Below are 20505 nucleotides of genomic sequence, written 5' to 3'. Positions count from 1 at the left end.
GTTAAACCACTGGTGGAAGAAGTTAGACTAGTGCCGCCTACTAATGAAAGGGAAAGGCCAAAAGTTGGACTTAAGTTTGCTGTTGTGTATTACAGAGATAGAGAAACAATAATAAGGTTTTATATCCCCTGATGAGGTATTTCTATGTCTAAAAATATTTGGTTACTGAAATAGGTATTATTTTTTAATGAGAGAAAAATAACTTTCTACAATCGTACTGACAATATAAAAGTACTCATTTCCAAGAGTTATGTTATAGGTAAAAATGAAAGAAAAATAGATTTCAATGGCATTTATTTCCTTTTAAGTTCACCATCCCCTTATCTTGTTTCAAGATGAATGTTTTCTTTGTTCCTAATACTGGCTGGCTCTGTAAGAGGCTGTATAAAGATGGAGCTTTTCAAGTGCTGCTCTTAGAAACCACGTGCTCTTTTATTAATTCGATATTCTCATTGTACTTTATTTAAGATCAGTTTTATCTCTAAATCTTACTGGTAGCTTTTCAACTGAAAATTTGAATCTTTGTTTTTTATCTGGCAAAAGCTAGAAGAGGCTTTAATCCTTAATTACCTGTGGTCCTAGTGTTCCAGTGAGAGGACAGCCTTTTGAAGCCAACAGAAACGAGTCTGTAACTCTGCTCTAGGCCAGAGCTTTGAGTGCTAGAGACGGTACTGTCCACATAATGCATGAAAGCACGCGTGTGGATACCAGAAACACAACACAGCAGCCACAAGCACTCTGAGTGTATATTTCTGGGTAGAGTCTATGTAAATTATCATCGTTTTTTAATGTTATATATTACTGGTTTCCAGAATATTGGCTACTTATTTCTAATCATAAATATAAAAGTACACATTTCAAAGTTAAAAAATATTTTGGGATCCTGCATGCCTGTTATCCCCTGGGTACAGTAGAAAATTAAGAATCAACTGTTTTAAAAGTAAGATTTTTTTATTTCTGGCATAGTCTGATAATGAATTTCATGATAGTTAAATTACATGATTTGGGGAAGAAACTACTCCTTTAAAAAGGAATCAGAGTAATCTTGATAGCAAGAGCAAAGATTTGGTTTTAACCGTGTTCAGATGTTTTTATTAATACAAAATGAGAGATTAAATGAATGGAGAAAAGGAAAAGATAAAAGGAGACTTTTTTCCACTGGTTCTTACTGGTTTTGATGTTCATCAGCTTCTTGGTGATTAATTCATCATATTCAGTATATTTGATACTGGTGATAGGTTGGCCCGAGGAGGGGACCTGGAGAAGCCGTGTATCAAATCAGGTACCTGAGACCAGGATACCCCCGGAAAACAGTTTTGAATTAGATTATGTTGTCTTTGGGACTTCCTTATCTCCTGATCCCTTTCTATTTCTGCATTATAGCAAAGAATCAATTTGCTGTAGTTTGTGACCGATGTGCCATATATGGCAAGGATATTGGTCAGATGTGCCATAAGAGAAAAGAAAAATAGTCACTGTATAAACAGGGTATATCTGGATATGACGCTATTCTTTTCAAAGCTGATACAAATTCTTAATAATTCTGACTGCTGAGGAAGTCAGTTTCTAAAAATAAAGAGAAACGGTATTTAAACTTGTGGTTACGGAAGAGGGTGGTTTGGAGCCCCGCTGATGCTCCCCTCTGAGGATCTGCTGATGGCAGGCGGGAACGCGGCTCCCCCCCCCCCCCCCCCCCCCCGCCTCGTCCTGCCTGGCGCTTCGCGCTGGCGGCTCTCCAGGCCCCTGCTGTCGGAGAGCCTGCCGTCAGCGCACTTGGTGCCTCTCACGTGACACCCGGAGTGCTAACCACAGGCTCCCTGAGCCGGACCCCTGAAAGTGTGGGCTTTTGAAAGTCCCCGTGACAAACTAAGCCAGAATGATTTATTACCTTTGTCCTTTCACAGAGTATCATATCAAAGTATGCTGCACTTTCAAAAATGCCTAATATTCTTTCACATAACAATATTTATAACACAGCTTGATAAGAAGCGGGAATGGGAAATGATGTGCAGAGTAAAGCCAGATGTTGTCAAAGACAAAGAAACAGAGAGAAATCTTCAGAGAATCGCAACGAGGTAAGACAGTGTTCTTGCCCTTTAAAAAATAAGTACTCTAAAGCTGTGTAGTGATCCATTTCTGACTAGGTTTGCTTCTTAAGGTCTGCCTTCTCAGAGCCAAGTGATTTATATCTCAGCCTGCCTATTTAATACTGGATTCAACCACAGATTTTGGAGGTCTCATGAGGCAAGAATATAATGTGCTAAGTGGATATTTGGTATGAACCTGTTTCATATCATCTTGTATTTTATGGTCACAAGAACGGTATAATCAGACCTCTTACTGCATTTCTCTTAGGATGCTTGTCTTAAATTATGGCACTAGGTGATTATTTTTGTTATTTTGCCCTATATGACGTAACAGATTACACACGATAGCAGCTTCGTGCTGTCCTTGCGCTCCGCATTTTGTTTACCGTTGGCACCAAACATTCCTTTGTTGCCCTCTGTGCTCAAAGATAAATAGAATCTGGTGGCTGCTGCGGGGCCTTTGCCCGCTTCTCTACGGGCGTTCTGGTCTCCTTGTAAATAAGGTGCGTCTCATGTGTTGGGAACATGCGACGGGAGGCTGTAGCGGAGTTGCGGCAGGCTCCGCGGTGGAGGTAGCGGTCGGGTTGCTGCTTAGCGGGTATAGCAGCTACATTTAGTGGGATTCCCGTAAGTGTCCTGTTTGCCTACAACAGCCCGTCTGGCTGTTGTGCAGTAAGACAGTGAGGCTGGATGGGTCAGAGAGTGAGCGGTAGAGCCAGACTACTGACCTGTGCCAGCACGCCGACTGACGAGCTGGGTGTCCCTGGGCATTTACTTACTTTCTCTCTGTCTCAGTTTATTTTTCCTTAGAAAAAGGAGAGAATATTATACCTACCCTATAGGATTTCTCTGAGAATTAAATAATTAATACGCATGCAGAGCTTAGAAGAGTGCAGGATTAGTGCCAGAGAATAAGTGCCTCCTTAAATTTTATACCCTGGGCATCTCACTCTCCTCACTTTGGTCCCAGCCCTGCTGTGAAGGGTATGGAATTTTACCCTCCTCATAAACAAATAAGCCAGCTTGGTAAAGTTTCTTCGATGCTGGCAGGAGACAAGAGGCTTGTGGGCCAGAGACAAAGGACTTTGTTACTCACGGCAAAAGCAGTAGCCAGAGCTTCACATTCCCACTGGTTCCCTGTGTCCCACGGGACCAGCGCAGGTGCCCTAGATGCATGCCTGTGCCTGTGGTGGGTTGTGTTACAGGAGAGGAACTCTGTACCTGGGAATCTGTTGCTTTTATGGTAAGTGGTAACAAGCCTGCTCTTTGTCCGGGGGGAGACATTACCTCATCTTTCAAGGTTGCGTACTGCAAACACAACCCTGAGAAATGGCCTGGGTAAAGAGCGGTCGGGGCCTTGCGTTCTCGAAGAACCCAGCAAGAACGTGCAGGGATGCTCAGGGCCTGTGGCGGATTGCCTCTGCCAGTGATGATTAGAGCAGGAAGATTAATAGGTTATAGAATTTTAGAGCCGGAAGGGATGTTAATGGTCTAAATCAATGCTGTCCAGTAGAAATATGTGATCCACGTGTGTAATTTAAAATTTTCTTATAGCCACATTGAAAAAAGTAAAAAGAAAGAGGTGACATTAATTTAAATAATAAATTTTATTTAACTCAGTATATTCAAATTATTATTTCAGCATGTAATCAATATAAAACAATTATTAAAGAGATTTTAAAATTCTCTTCTTCATACTGAGTCTTCAAAATCCAGTGTGTATTTTAAACTTGGAGCACATTGCAGTTCATACTGGCCATATTTTGTGTGTTCGCTAGCTACATGTGGCTCGTGGCTACTGTAATGGACACAACAGTTCTTAATCTTCAGGGTTTATCTTTCAGTGAGTTTAACTATAGCACAAAGTACTTCAAAAAAATTTTTTTTAAATTAGTCTTATTAGAGTTGCAGATAATATAGATGAATACTTTTTAAGCTTCTTGGGTATTGTTTTTCCCATTTACAGATGAAATTGAGATCCAGAAAATCTTTCCTAGCATCAAATGATTAGACAGCTAACTGTAAAGGCTGTGCTCATTCCATTTACACTGTAAAGCTTTTATATTTTGAGAAGTAGATGTTTGTGTTAAAACATCTTAGTTCTGATTCTTAGTTCTAGTGGTACAAAAGTTGATTTAGAAAGACTAAAGCTGAAAAAAAATCACAAATCAATCCACATATATTTATTCTCTATTCAGAAATTTGTATTCATTCATTGAAATGTATGTTCACTTTTCAGATTTATTCAACGCTTTTCACTTGAGTGCCTATTAAATTAGTGCCTCTTTTCTGAGCAGTGAAAATACATTGTTTCTGTCCTCAGAGTTTGTGTTCTAGTGTAATTGTTATTTAACTACATTGCTCTGGTCATTTATGTTCTATAGGGGTGTGGTGCAATTATTTAATGCTGTTCAAAAGCATCAAAAGAACGTTGATGAAAAGGTTAAAGAAGCTGGAGGCTCTATTAGAAAGCGTGCTAAGCTGATATCAACTGTTTCCAAGAAAGATTTCATCAGTGTTCTCAGAGGGATGGATGGAAGCACAAATGAGAAAAGTTTGACTGGGAAGAACTCGAAAGCCAAACAGGTAAGACCGTTAGATAGGATTCAGTGCATCCGATGTCAGCTCTTAGAGTTTTGAGGTGAAAAAGCATACTATAGAATTATAGGGTTGTTTTTTTTTTTTTTTTTTTCCAGATTTTATTAAAATTTCTACATGCCCACAGCCTAATTTAAAAGTTTGTATTCTTAAATTTCATGATGACTTATTCAGTATGGAAGTTGCCAGTTACAGATGTTGTTAGAACTCAGGAACCAGTAGATTCAGGTACATTTTTTAGAGACAGAGCAGTCTCTCTCCTATCTGAAATCCTGCATTTTGTGCATTTTGTAGAAGACTAAGTGAGGGATACAGCTTCAATTGAGACTGTTACCCACAGTGGTAATTGTGATGGTGTGTAACTTCTATAATGAAGAATTGGAGCTTTTGGGTGAGAATTCATCCTTGTGCTGAGGCAGCTTTGATGATACTTGGCTGTTTGGGAGATGAAGAACATAAATACTTTTCATGATCTTTGGCGTGAATCTCTGCTTCTCCAGCCCTTTGACCTATGAACCCCACTAGCTTTCTTTTTACTGTACCAGGTGAAAGGTTCTGAAATGTGCTTTACTCCCAGAAGGGCTGTGGGTTTTTTTGTTTTTTTTTTTAATTAAAGCAAAGTACATAGTTGCATTTGATGGCTTGGTTTCTATCACCAACAAAGAGTACTTCAATCAGGAAACTAGAGTTTCTTTCGTAAGTTTTTTGTTTGTATTTTGGGAAGACAATAGGAACTCTGGCAAGAAGAGCATTTAGGAATTTCATGCTAGCCTAGTGTTGAAGTATTTTTCAAGTTTCTTGACTAAGTTGCCATTTTACCTAATTTTGACAAAAGTTTTCTAAGCTGTTTATACTTTGCTGATCTCTTGAATATCAAAGGACTCAAATTTTGTATATTTATGTAAATGTGGTGCTCACTAGTGCTGCCTTTTTAAAGTGTTTGTCAGAAGTAATTATGAACACATGAATACTGTGTTTGGGGATTTGTACTTTTTAGTTAAAAAGTCTTACAGGCTGTGTTCTCACTTGTGATGTAATGCTATTTTACTGTAAGAACTGGAGAAAGATCCAGCAGCATTGGATGAGAAAGAGCTAACGGGGCAATGGAAAAGGAAAGACTTTTTTTCCCTTTTCCTCGTTGGTTTCAAAGTAAGTTTTAACAGAAGCATTTTTTTTTTGCTTTGGGATTAGTTTTTTCATGAGTTATGAAAGTACATGAAGGGTTCTTTTCAGTGGAATTATTGCATTTTCTTTGTTACCATTTGCTCTTTTGCCCTTGACCTTCTTTTTTTCTACTTCAGTGATCACAGGCATGGTATTAATCTGAGACACGGTCAAAAATTCCTTGAGATTTAAACCAAAATGGCTTTGCTTTAAAAGTAATTTGTTTCTAGAACTACCTATCCCACACCAGTGCTACCCTGGCACATTTTTTCCTTTTAAAAATGTTTGTTTTCATTTTGATTTTATACTTATGGAAAAACGTAAAGTACCTATTTGTACCAGGTGCCATCCTTGTATCTTTTAAAGGCTTACAATTCAGACAGACACATGATCTCAAGTAAATAAGTAAACGAGATTAACATGACAACATACAAATTCTCAATTAGTATGTCTAGACTATTATCATCAATTACACTAGGTACAATAGACTATAAATTAAGTGGCTATTCCCATTTGTGGGGAGAATTTCAAAGTAACCTATATTATTCATTTAGGACATAGATCAGTTAAGTCTATGTAGGTTACTTGAAATAGGTGGACTTTTAAGGCAATTGAAGAGAAGGAGGGAAGGCCAAGGTGGGAATAGGTTTGGTGTGCCAAAACACTATTCGGAAATGAGTCATATATTAATGGACTGGATAAAGAAGGACGTTAATTAAGTGGAGAATAAGATTTCCCCCTTTTCTCTTATTTCACCTTATCCTAGCACCACTGCTGCTACATTTGCCTAATAAGTGCCCCTTCTCTCCTCATACAGTCTGACAGAAGAGATTTTACGGAAGTTGCTCTTTGTCGTCTCTTTTCTGAGCATAACGGTATTCAGAACACTGGCTTTTAATCTCTTATTTCTAATATTGTGAAATCTTTAGAGTCCGTCCACATATAAACTGGATTCACTGGCAGCTATCTGTCAGGATACCAATCTGGAAAGACCTTCATGTCTTCAGCCCCTTTACCCGGTGGTTGTGACATTAAAGTTAAAAACAAACAAGAGCCAGTCGTGTTATATTAAGCAAAGCTGGGTAGAGTGGTAATAATCTAACATAGAGGTCAGGTCCATTACTGTCAGTATACCTCAGGAGTGCTCTTGGTGTTGTGTGTGGTTGGTTGGTTTATTTGTTTGTCTGTTTGTCTGTTTTTGAATCCTTAGGAAGACTTGTGACTTGGGAATTTAAGAACCCTGTTTCAAGAATTTCCATACTCCTGCAAGATATTAGAAACTTTGAGACATTGTGACAAATGTTTCTTAGCTGTGTTACGGCCCTGAACAAGTTACTTTTCTCAGAACCTTTTCTTTTTCGCTGCATTAAATTTTTTTTTTTTAATTTTATTTTCAACGCAAGAGGAACACCGCTCCAAAAGGGAACTATGACCAAATAAAATAGCCAGTACCCTTCCCCATCCCCCTCTACCCCTTGTCTTGTCCCTTCGCCCCAAGGTAATAGATCTTTCTTCTAGTGTTTACCTCCATATATTAAATAATATTTATACTGTTTCGTTATCAATATTAGATATTATCTTTTATGGAAGATAAAGAATTGGCATTCTTAACATTCCTTCGACCCCATACATCTCATACTCGGTCCTTCCAATATAGCATATTCATGTTTTTGGCTAAATCAGTATTCAATGTAAACATTGTTCACTGCTAAGCCAAGTAATATATGATAATATTATTTTCTTTCTTTATTTCCTTACAGTTTTTGTTTTCCTGGAATTAACATTTGCTTTGTTTTATGCACCAAAGGCTTGCTACAGTCTTCAAAAGAACTCTTAAACCCTTCTCAGTACTATTTTCTTCATGGTCACCCTGCTACAATCCAGACTGATTGTTTTTTACCTGCTATGCACTGTCTGTTTTTGACTTTGCTTTGTCACTGTCCTGGGAATTCCCTTTGCCTCTTCCCTGTGCAGTAGTCTCTGTTTCTTGGACTAAATGTCTTACGTTCTCTTGGCTTTCTCCCTCATTTTGATGAGGTTACATTTACCAGTAGCTTTCTGGGAACAGATTTGGGTATCCTCATTTTTAATTGATGTATTGGCTAGATATATGTAGTGGGTTGAATGGTGGCCCCCAAAATAAGTCCACGTCCTGATGCCTGGAAGCTGTGATGTACCTTATTTGGAAAAAGGGTCTTTGCAGATGTAATTAAGTTAAGGATGTTGAGATGAAGAGATCATACTGAATTATCTGCATGGGCCCTAAGTCCAGTGACAAGTGTCCTCGTAAGAGACACGTGGGAGATCTGACAGGCAGAAGCAGAAGGGGCAGTGTCACAACGGAGGCAGAGGCTGGAGTGATAGCCACGAGGCAGAGTGCCGACAGCCCACAGGAGCTGGAGGAGGCACAGAAGCGATTCTCTCCCACAGCCCTCGGGAAGGGGGCCTGGCCACGTTCTGAACTGTGGCACGCTAGATGGCTGTTGTTTGAAGCCACCCAGTTGGTGGTAGTAATATTATGGCAGACATGGGAAACTAATATAGTATAGATGTGTGTGTTAGAAATAATCTTCCCTCAGAAATTTGAAGTTATTGTTTCATTTTCTTTCTTTTTTTTTTTTTTGCCAGTGAGAGGCCCAGTGCTGTTTTGATTTCTGGTTCTTTACTCCTTGGAACCTTTGGGGTCGTCTCTTTATCTCTGCTGTTCTGAAACTTTGCAGTGAAATGCCCTGGGCGGCTTGCTCACTTCTTGTGCTGAACCCGTGGTGGCTCTCTCATCCCAGTGAGAAACTCATGTTCCTCCCTTCTAGACACGTTGTTCGGTTCCTTTGATTTAATATCTGATTATTTGTGTGCCTTTTTTTTTTTCTGTGTTCTCTTTCTGGAATTTCTGCTAATTGGTTGTTAGATCTTCTGGATTGATCCTCTTATTTTCATAACTTTTTTCCCTCTTATTTTCTCTCTCTCTGGCACCTTACTGAGGGAAGTTCTTTGATTTCTAGCCCTTAAATTGAGTTTTAAAAATATATGACTTCATATTTTTTAATTTTGAAGAACACTTTTTGTTCTTTTGTTTTATTCTTGGGATCCTATTATCGTTTCACAAATGCACTATCTGTTCTCTTTGGGGAATTAATCATAGGCATCTTAAATTTTTCTTCTACTCTGCGTTGTTTTAGTCTCTTCTGAGCTCATTTTTGCTGTTTGTTTTGGCCTCGGTCTTTCCAGTTGGAGGCCTTCCTTAGTACATGGTGATCCTTACTGTCCATTCATATTTAAGAGTAAAGTACTAGAGAATGGATTGAACATCCCCGCGTGAGCCCAGAGCTTACTGGTTGGTGAGCTCAGCTATAGAGGAATCAAGAGAGTCGGTGCTTTTGTTGGGGAATGTCCAACTGTCAGTTTCTATAGGACTTTCTTCTGGAACTTTATATCTTTTCTAGAGAAGACTCTTAATAATCCTCTGCCTATGTATGGGGTAAGAACTTGCTGCCAATATTCTTGGAGCAGAATGTAGGAGCAGTCTTTGGGGCTCCAGCGTTCAGTGTGTACACTTATCCAGTACAAGCTCTTTGTGTTAGCCAGTGTTCCAGAGTCCAGGACCTCTCTGGTTTAATATTTTCAGGGAGTAAACTACTGTCCATGTTAGTGTCAGTCACCTGCCTCCATAAGCTGGCGAGGAGACCCAGAGGTCTAGTAACTGCTTCTTACACGGACTATCAGCCATTCTTCTGTTTTTATCACACCCATTACCCCTACCTCCGCCCACTGCCCGCAGTTCCTGAGCATGATCCACTGTTTGTCACTTAAACATCAGCTTATTTTTCTCTGTTAATTGGTTGCTACTACTCTATCTAGTTTTCATCCCCCCAAAATCTGTTGGCATATTGTGTCTCCTATTGTTTTCCCTTCTGTATTGTTTCCTTGTATGTTTATAACTTTTATACCTTTATTTTAATTTTTGTAGGCTTTCTGTAAGAATTGGAGATAAATGCATGTCTGGGGTTTAATTGGAAGACCTTTTTATTTTAAAAGCAAAAAGGTTCATCTATCGTAGCTTCCTATTGCTTTAATGGAATTACTGGAGTCTTAAGTTGATTATAAAGTATTTCACCAACAATAAACTTTTAAATTTTGACATTTTTAATGTTTTGAAGTGAATTGTTTGAAAAATACATTATAGGCATACTTCCTAAAATTTTAGCCATATAAAGAGGGAAACGTCCACGTGAAGCAGATATATTCACCTCTATTTCTATGGGTTTGCGTATTCTTTGGAAACAATCGTTGTGATTATCTCTCTTCCTTTGAGAGTGTTTAGATATTTAGATTCATGCTCTGGCACATGTGTGTTTAGCATTGTTTTTTAGAAAATAAAGAAAAGAGAGTATATGCTTTTTAAAAAATTTGACTAGTCTGTTAATTTTTGTTATGTACTCTGATAGATAACGGGAATTACTAATTCATTTCTTTACAAGTCACATATCTATGATTTATAAGTCTGTTTTAAGGGTAATATGTATTTGTGCACTATACATCTACATTTGACTTACTTCATTTTATGTTTTTATATTTACTGCTTTTGTGGGCTACAACTTCACCTGTTTAAAGTCTGCTTATTTCATTTAAAACCATGATCCTCTTCAAGGCTTTTGGTTCCTAGATTGGAGTACTTTTTGATATGTTCCAAAGACTGCCTTTCATATCATTAGCTGTTTATCAAGACATTTTTCCTCCTCTGATCCTGCTGACTTGGATAATGCTGTTGCCCTTAGAAGTTTTTAAATCTTTTTCTTTCCTAATTTTCTTGTAGGTAGTCATTATTTCTAGAGCAAAGTACTTGGGAACTCATATGTTAGAAAGCCCTCCTTAGGGCAAAAAAGGTGTAATTGCTTTTTAAAGATCGTTTTTAGTTAAAGAGATTTTGAAATGACTTACAAGTATTTTGAAAGATGTCACACTGATATATTAAATTACATTTGAGTCACCAATTACTGTACTTTACTCCTTGGAGCTGAGCTTGGGTACTGTGAAGTAAGACAAAAAGGTACTTGATGGGCTTGTTTCAGAAGAAATAACAGCTAATATTTGTAAATCAAGAAAAGCCTTCACTCTAGTGCCTAGGGCAGTTATTATTCTGAGTATTTTTCATCTCTAAAAAAATGAGCTGTTTCTTCAGTTACATATGTATGGTTTAATTTTTTTTTTTCTTAATAAATAATTGTGTATTTCTTTCATCATGTTAAGCCAGGTCATCTGTACAGAGGATATACATCACGTTAATAAATGTAAACACATTACACCTTGGCATTCACAAATTTAACACTGTGTTTTTTTGTTTTTTCCTTTTTTAAAAAGTTCCTCATATTGTAAAGCTTATATGCAGAAGTATGTCACTTACTGGTGAGTTCACTACCCAGTATCCACTTTTATGCCCATTGTTTTCTCTATTCCCTATCATATCATGTCACAGTAAATCTTGCTAAATCAATACAGGGGACTTAGTTTATTTTTATTTTTTATTTTATTTATATTTTGTGAGATAGGGCTATGAAAGGGAACATTGTTAGTAGAAGTGAGAAAGCCTAAGAAAAGAGTGATTCTTAGCCAAAAAATAAAAATTTGGGGTAAAGTATTGAATGTCACATTCAGTGGAGGTTGGTTCTTTGAATGAATCAGTCCATCAAATATTTCATATAGAAACGAGAAGAGAAACCATTTGAAAAATTGTTTTAGTATGTGTTCCAGGTGGTACAGATGTTAGCTCATGAAATTAGAAAGTTTTACAGTTGGAAAAATTATGATGTGAGAATGTTCATAGAAAATGTGACTCTCAAGAGGAACGTGCTTTGGAAGAATATAAGAACCTTAGCTTTGGTTTTAAAATGTCATGAAGCAAACGTAGTGGTGGCACTAGTTCATCCATTGGACCAACCTAGCCTGTACGTAAAGGTGCTTTGAGTAACTGAAGAAGCATTTTTCATTGTTTAATGGTGAATTCAGATGATAACAGGGAAGGAGGCAGCAGTGAGTGATACTTCTGATGAAGTGTTTACCTTCAAGCTAAAGAATTTCATAAAGAAAGTCAGAAATTGGAACAAGTGTTCAGTGTTGCTGAAACCAGCCTGTACTGAGACAGTCTTTGAAAACACTTAAATGAAATAAGCATCAGAGAATGAAGCCATAATCAGTAGACATTTTCACTAGTAATAATTCAAGGAAAAAGAGACAGTGCATCTCATTTTTACTTTTCAAGGTACACTTAAGCAGTTGGTTAGGAGGAAAAGAACTGCCAATCTTTGTACTACTATAAGGGAAAAAAGCCTAACAGTTTTCCAGTTTTTCACATTCTTTATAATTTTCTTTCTTTTCTCTTTTCTTCTTCCATAGGGGTTGGAATATAGGGTGTTTGCTGATGGGTGGGGAGCTAGAAAAGGGGATTCTGAGTAAGTTGGGATCAGATTTTTTAGTCTCCTACCTTCAGTTAAGGAATTTGGACTTTATCCTTTAGGCATTTGGGAGCCAGTTGTAATTTTTCGTCAGGTAAGTGATGTGATCAGGTTTGATTATTTTTAAGAAAAAGAAGGCTGGAGGATGTAAAGCCTGTGTCAGAAGACCAGCCAGTGGGAGGTTACTGTGGTAATCAGAGCAGGAGGGGAGAACTAAAAGGGGGTGAGCTAAGGTTGCATGGGGGTGAGAAGAAAAGAGGAGTGTCAGATTTGAGAGGCAGTTTTGAGGTTGACTGGGTCTGGGACTCACCTGATTCAGAGGGATGAAGGAGAGGGAGGGACTGTGGGTGACCGTGAGGTTGACAGCTTGGGAGATTCAGAAATGGTGACAGCTTTCACCAAGTCAAGACTGTAAAAGGTGGAACATGTCTGAGAGGTAAAGACTTTTGGAGGCAATGTCTGCTCCAGGTTGTAATGAGAAATGAGACAGATGACAGTAAATCAGGTCAAAAACGTCAAGCGCGGGGCAGAGGCCCTGGGTTAGTGTGGGAAGCCTGACACAAAGGAACGGGCGGCCCGAAGAGCAGTGTGTGTGTGTGGAGACCGCTTACTGCAGGAGCTCACGAGTCTGTCTCTGCAGCGTCCCGGACACGCGGAGGACAGTTAGTCTGTTTACCCAGTCGGGGAAGGTGAATAGTGTACTTTAGAAACGTAAACGTTTCTAGGTTTAAAGAATTAATTGTCACCTATTTGTAGGGAATTCTCTAATCCAGAATCTGTAAATCCCTCCCTTGGACCAAATAAATGCAGCCCTGAATGTACCAGCCACATACCAACATGTGGCAGGGCACATTGGCTGCTTTCTTGATGTTGACCCTGAGTGAATTTTTTTTTTTTTAAAGATCAAATTGTATTTAGGACACTCTGTTTAAGGAAGCAACAAAAACTTACATTTTGTATAAGAAAAGTGTTCATTAGAGATTAGTTCTAATCCTTAAGGGAGTAGTACCTTCCTTCCCCCATTCAGAACACATAGCAGTCTAGAGTGATGTTTTCCCAATATGTTGAATAATCAAGATTTTAATAATTAGAGCTGCTAATTTTTTTCCTTACCTTTCAAAGTTGTGATTATTCCTTTTGCTCTTTTCTTGAAAAGTTGACTAAAATTCAGTCAGATTTCTTGGAACTTAGGCGCCTGTTTCCTTAAAGGTGGCACAGAAGCAAAGGTGATGCAATTTAAATCTGTTAGGTCTCTAAGGAGAGTATATTGGCTGCTGTTAGGAGATCATTGACCGTATGTTACTTAACACTCTTGAATTACAGACTTTCTGCAATGTTTTCATTTATTTGAAATTGTCAATATATCAATTTGGGCTTTTGTTATAATGAAACCGCAATAATAATTTTGTAGTAAGAGAAAGTGCTGGCTAGTTTCTGTTAGAAAGTAATTTCCTTACTGATTGCAGGACAACAAATTTCAGTCAGAATCAAGGGGAAAAGTTACTGGAAGAGACTAGGTATTTACTTTTTTCTGATTTTGTGATATGAGTGCTTTAAGTGTCAAACATAGAGATAAGTTAGGGGGCTCTGTTTCTCATACATTTCTCATAAATGACAACCATGTGATTTCTTCACAGCTAGGTATTTAGTGGTGGGGATACTTTTGCAATACCTGGCCTCTTTGGTATCTTGGTAACTTAGACCTAGACTCTGAATTGCTGTGTACTTTTAAAATTGTGCATTCCTGCTGATTCATAGACCTACTGAATTCTCCTCCCAAAGGAGAAAGCCTAGGAATGGAGGGACTCCTCACACAGGTCCCTAGGTGGTCCCCCGGCCATTTTCAGGCCTCAGTTTTTACAAGGAGTTGGGGGTGTGGAAGGCAGGCAAGAGGGTGGAGAAAGATGCTGTCCTTAAGTTGCCCCTACATTGCAGGGCAACACTGTTTTACTCTCACATAAAAGCGGCTCTAACAGGAATGTGTGGAATGCTCACTTTGTAAATAATTCAGCTTAATGTTTGTTTACTGAAAATGCCTAAATAGATTAGAGTTTAGACAAAAGAGAGACTCCAAGTTTGAAATAAGAATGAGCATGATTGTACACTTTGCTGTTGATGGGAACAGTCTAAAGCCAGTTTCTCTTTGTACTCACTTTTAAAATATGCTGTTTAATTTTAACATAGGGTGGTTTCTGAGTTGAACGGCAGTTTTAATCAAAGTGAACTTATGTTTGGCAGTGTGGTAACATGCAGCATTTGACATGGGGGAAATATGGGTATAAGTGAAAAATATAATTATGGAGCTGCTGTGGAAATCTTTAGTTACTGTTAAAATAAAAATTAATAATGGTGCCATACATCTTCTGGCCTGCTTTGAAGAAATGTTCTATTTGAAATGGCTGAAGTGGCTGCCTGCATAGGATTTTCATCAGTGAGGTTGAGGCTTTTTCTTTCTTTCTTTTCTTTTTTTTTTTTTTTAAATTTAAATGTCCTGCACAAGGTGTGTCTTACACCCATGTGTTTGCACTTATGGTGCATTTTTAAAAATCAAAAGAATTATCTTACCCACAGACTAGAGAACCAGACCGCCTGGGTTCAGAATACTTGGTCTGCCACTTACTGCAGATGGGTTGCTTACCCACACCAAACCTAGGATACTTCTCTGTTTAAGACAGTCATTCTAGGAGTTATAACGATCTCACAGAGATACTGTGAGAGTTAAGTGATTTAGTATATGTAAAGTGCTTAGAATTAGAAAGCTTGGCATCTAGTAAGCACTATATAAACGTTTGCAATAGCATGTCATTAGAATGAGTTTCTTATAGTCAGTTCTTATTTTTTCCTAACAGATAATAGTTAAAGATGAATCTGAAGTTGGAAGCTAGTTTGAAAGGAAACTGTTGTTACTACTGCTGAATTACTGGATGGTCCAAAAATTATCTAATAATTGAATAAAAATTGTGTTTAGATTTGGAAGGTTCTCTCTCATTTTAGGTGTGTCTGGCCTAGTAATGCATACTTCTTACAAAATAATAAAACTAGATTTTGAGGACTAGAAATGTGTCCACTTTCTCTTACCCCACACTTCAAGCTGTGGTTGAACTGTGTAACTTAAGATTTTCCTTAGCAAGGGGGATTTGGTTTCTAAGTGGGTGCTTTCCTACTATTTGAATGTTCTCAACTTTGTGAATAGTGCGCAGAACATTAGAAGATCACATATGTCCTCAGTCGGGGGTTCTGTGTGTACATGATGACTCAGGGCATTAGTGGTAGGGACAGGGTAAATGGGCTGGGAGGGGCCTTATTATTGTTCGCTTTGCGCCAGGTACTATGGAACGTGTTTTTATATAATTATCATTTTAAGAAATATTAGAACTCTCATTTAAAGATGAGAAACCCAAAGTCAGATTCAATGACTTGCCTCAGGACACACTGATAATAATTGACAGACTCTGGATGAAAACCTAGTCTGTATTGCTCCAGAACTGTCTTTCAGCCATTAGTGCCTGTGTGCTTAAAATAGTGAGGTACTTTTTTAGAAGCAGAACAGAAAACTGTCTCCATTCTGTCACCTAGATGAGCTGGAAAGAAGGGGGGCTGTCTGGCGAGCCCCAGTGTTGCCTGCCCAGACTAGAGAGGTAAGCAAGGCAGCTTGCTGAGTTCTGGGTCTCACCTCCCCTTCACAGGTTATGTAGTAGCACTTGGGGAATGACCCACTTTAAAATCTCATTCCTTAAAACTGGTTAAGGAGGAAGTAAGATAAAATATTATAGTAAAACACTTCAGAATTATGAAACTCATTAGCCTTATTTAGAAAATTCTTTGGGGAATTCTCTGGTGGTCCAGTGGTTAGGACTCGGGGCTTTCACTGCTGTGGGCCCGGGTTCAGTCCCTGGTCGGGGAACTAAGATCCCGGAAGCCACGCAGTGTGGCCAAAAAAAAAAAAAAAGAAAGAAAAGAGAAGAAAATTCTTTATAAGTTTACTGTTAGAATTGACTTTCTATTCATTTATCAAGGAATTTAAAGTTATTGGATATCATTTAATCATTGTTTGCCTAATAGAAATTTTAGAATCCTTTTTTTTTTTTCAGTAATTTTATAGAAAATTTTCAAACAGGAAAAACATGTGAAAGACCAGTATTTCTGTCACCTAGTTTCTAAAATTGTTAGCACTTGTCCATGTGTTCATTTTATACCTGTCTACCTATCCTCTCTCCATCTAGTTTTTGTTTGTTTGGGGTGATTATTTGAAGGTAGTCCCTATACTGTCCCAGAGATTCTTTTTTAAAAATTAGGTTTATTGTCGTGTGATTCACATGCCACAGAATTCAAAGGATTCTTTTATAACTTTGAGAATTGGAATCCAGTTGAGGTTCACACCGTACATTTGGTTGTATCCTGGTCTCTTTTCTTCTTGACCAGTCCCTTGTCCTCTCCCACCCCACCTTTTTGTTTTTTGGTTTTTTTTTTAATTTATTTTTTATTTTTTTAATGCTATTCTTGTCTGCTTACATTCTTTTTATGTATGTATGTATGTATGTATGTATGTATGTATGGCTGTGTTGGGTCTTCGTTTCTGTGCGAGGGCTTTCTCTAGTTGCGGCAAGTGGGGGCCACTCTTCATCGCGGTGCGCGGGCCTCTCATTATCGCGGCCTCCCTTGTTGCGGAGCACAGGCTCCAGATGCGCAGGCTCAGTAATTGTGGCTCACGGGCCTAGTTGCTCTGCGGCATGTGGGATCTTCCCAGACCAGGGCTCGAACCCGTGTCCCCTGCATTGGCAGGCAGATTCCCAACCACTGCGCCATCAGGGAAGCCCCCCACCTTTTTTTAAGAAGAATATATAAAGAGACAAACCAGTTGTCTTGAAGAATGAATCCAGATTCTGAATTTGCCTGATGGTTTTGTCATGATATCTTTTAACTTGTTCCCCTGTGCCCCTTTTTTAGTAGGCTGGAAGTTAGGACTAAAGGTCAGGATTTAGGTTAAACTCTTTTGGCCTGTTTCATAGGTGTGATACTTAGATGCTCTGTACTTACTATTGCATCACATCCCATATTAGTGATGGTAGTTTTTCATTTGGTTAAAGTGGTAATAAATAGTCCCTTATTAAAAGTGCATTTTCTGGGCTTCCCTGGTGGCGCAGTGGTTGAGAGTCTGCCTGCTAATGCAGGGGACATGGGTTCGAGCCCTGGTCTGGGAAGATCCCACATGCCGCGGAGCAACTGGGCCCGTGAGCCACAACTGCTGAGCCTGTGCGTCTGGAGCCTGTGCCCCGCAACGGGAGGGGCCGCGATAGTAAGAGGCCCGCGCACCGCGATGAAGAGTGGCCCCCGCACCACAATGAAGAGTGGCCCCCGCTTGCCGCAACTAGAGAAAGCCCTCGCACGAAACGAAGACCCAACACAGCTAAAAATAAATAAATAAATAAATAGAATAGAATAGCTATTAATTTAAAAAAAAAAAAAGTGCATTTTCCCCCTACAGTTATAAAGTAATTTCTGGGATGAATAACTTTGGAAGGAGCAAGTATACCTTTCTCCATCTTTCCTTTGCCTTTTAGCATCAACTGATGATCCTTGTCTAAAACAGTTATGTCATTGGAGTTTACAGAATGGTGATTTTCTCATTTATTTTTTATTTATTTATTTTTCTAGGGATGAATTTAATTTCCTAAAGATGGGGGCTCATGTTCCCTTCCCTTTAATTACTGCTTTCTGGAGTGGGGAGTTGGGTTAGCAGTCATCTCCAGTGCTGGCAAGAGAGCCTTCTCTCCCCCCGCCCTTTGTTGTTGTTTTTTGTTTAGTATCATGGACATAAGAATTTTTATTTGTTCAGTATTTTACAAACATTATGCTTTTTGATGCTTAAATTCACAAATGAGGTAATGGGAACCAGTGCAAACTGGCTCTTGTGCCCTTTTGACATGACCCCATTTTTCTTTGAGTACTTCTTGCTTTCTGGGATAACAAGATGTCCCAGACCAAACCTTGAACTTCCTGTGTCCCAGACTTGGAATCACCCATTTGTACAAGGAACTCTAGTGAGACAATCCATTTATTTTTAAATCTTTTGTTGACTTCAGTAGATTGATTGATAGTATGCATATTATCTACCAGATATAACTTAGTTTTGTTTGTATAGCTTTTCATGGTTTTACAAAGAACTTTTCCATATTTAAAAAAAAATTTTTTCCTTGTTGATACCCCGTCTCATAAACGAACTGCAGTGTTGGACTAGCAAGAAGTCTGTACATTTCATTGCTGCAAGGACCTTGGTGGTTGGGTACTTCAAGAAATTAAGGAGAAGAATGGAGGGATAATAATCACATATTACATTTAAAAGAATGACAAGGAGTTTTTTGTTGGCAAAAGCAACCATTTATTTATATCAATGACCTTTATGGCTGTGTGTGTGTGTGTGTGTGTGTGTGTGTGTATGTGATATGTGAGGGAGAGAGTATTTACTATTATCATCCCTCATATTTCAGAAGAGGAAATAGTCAGGTAACATGCTGTCTTAGCCCATTCTAGTTGCTATAATAGATTATCACAGACTAGGTGGCCTAAACAACAGACATTCATTTCTCAAAGTTCTGGAGGCTGGGAGTCCAAGATCAGGGCACTGGCAGATTTGGTGTCTGGTGAGGACCCGCTTCCTGGTTCATAGACATGTCTTCTTGCTGTGTCCTCACATGGAGGAGGGGCTTATGTATGGTTTTTTTCATTTAAGCTTTTAACAAAGTTGTGATAGTAAAACATTGGTGTCTATTTTCTAGATAAATTCATAGCTCTGCTAATTGGTTTATAAATCTGAATTCTCATTAATGTACTATGTAATGTAGTGGATATAAGAATAAGGATGTGCTTTAAGAGACTGACTGGCAGAGTGTATTCGAAATATTTCATGATCCTAATTGAGTATGAAAATGTATAGAGCACTTGTGTCAAAAGGCTCCTTGAGATGTTCTGTTTGTCTTTTTAGGCAGTATAGTCAGCTTTTAACAATTCTTAAGAGAATATAAACAATGAAGAAAATCAGGGATGCAGGAATGTTTCCTAAGACTTAATTTTGTGGAGCTAGATGTATGTAGATAGCAAGTTAGAACAGAAGAAACCAAATAGAACCACTTTGAACAAGGACATAAGTGTTAAGTGCATAGTAAAATGAAGGGCAGCAAATGAAATAAAAACAAAAAACAGTATAGTGGATGAAAAAAAAATGCATCAAAAGAGCTTGTTTTCCAGGAATATTAGGCCTGAATTCTTGGAAAGCCAGGCAGAATTAGGTTTTCTTAGAGAGTTCTGTACATTTAATATGTGCTTGGGCTGTAATTAAAGGTGACATGATTTCAGCATCTTGATCTTTTTTCCTGGGATCTCTTATTAAATGCTTTTCTAGTTTGCTTGGATCTTAGAAATTACCCGTCTGAATTTGTAAACTATACAAGAATGTGGAAACTAAACAAAAAGTTAACAAAAATGAAGCCCAGTGGGCTTGTTGCCTGGAATACCATCCTAGTAAAAGAGTTAAACAAGTTTGTGAAGGAATAGAGAAGGCAAAGATTGATAAAGACAAGTAGGAATTGCTTATTAAGAATTCTTTGAGAATCAGAGAAAAGTTTGAGTTTGTTTAGATATGGGATCTTTCACATAAACTTGAATCAGTAGGTTCTTCATTAGGTTCTTCATTGGAATTCTCGTATATTCTAGATTGAAAATTTTCAATCCTTTATGATTGAATTTTCAGTTCTTTAGAGGGATGTTACAGTGTCTTGCACAATTAGAAAATCATTTGTGCTCTTATTTAAATTCTAAAGATTTGGGGCTATATTTTACTCCTCTTGATTTCTACCAGAATACATTTTTTTATATAAAGGGATTTCTCATATGCCCTTCATTTCACAGGCAGAACTTTTAGATAGGATTTAATATGTCAACCAAAAAAAAAAAAAAAAAGAAGCAGGAGTCTGCAAATAAGAAAAGAGTTTATTTGGGGTCTTAAGAATTGCAGTTTGGGAGATGCAGAAGATTTGGGTGATCCCAGAAGAGTGTTCCAAGGAAGAGAAAGTTTCATCATAAAGATGAAAAGCCATGAGGTTGTTAAAAGTCACCCGACGAGAATTGTGATTGACTCTGACTGAAGTCAGAAAATATTTTTGTCCTTGAGGAACCACGAGTTGTTTTCGGGTAGGGTCCAGGAGGCAGAT

The 20505-nt window shown here is 38.3% G+C and overlaps 1 protein-coding gene across 1 annotated transcript in view; it reads left to right on the top strand.

Annotated features, from left to right (window-relative positions):
• RRP15 (ribosomal RNA processing 15 homolog) overlaps positions 1 to 20505 on the top strand; it is a 48082-nt gene that overhangs the window by 12690 nt on the left and 14887 nt on the right. Inside the window, exons 3-4 of the mRNA XM_036826459.1 lie at positions 1978 to 2075; positions 4472 to 4673. Of these exons, the coding sequence (XP_036682354.1) occupies positions 1978 to 2075; positions 4472 to 4673 (300 nt within the window). The remainder of the gene's footprint in view (positions 1 to 1977; positions 2076 to 4471; positions 4674 to 20505) is intronic.

Source organism: Balaenoptera musculus, chromosome 1, assembly GCF_009873245.2.
Source record: "Balaenoptera musculus isolate JJ_BM4_2016_0621 chromosome 1, mBalMus1.pri.v3, whole genome shotgun sequence".
Classification (NCBI taxonomy): domain Eukaryota; kingdom Metazoa; phylum Chordata; class Mammalia; order Artiodactyla; family Balaenopteridae; genus Balaenoptera; species Balaenoptera musculus.
This window is presented reverse-complemented; position numbering and strand designations above follow the sequence as displayed.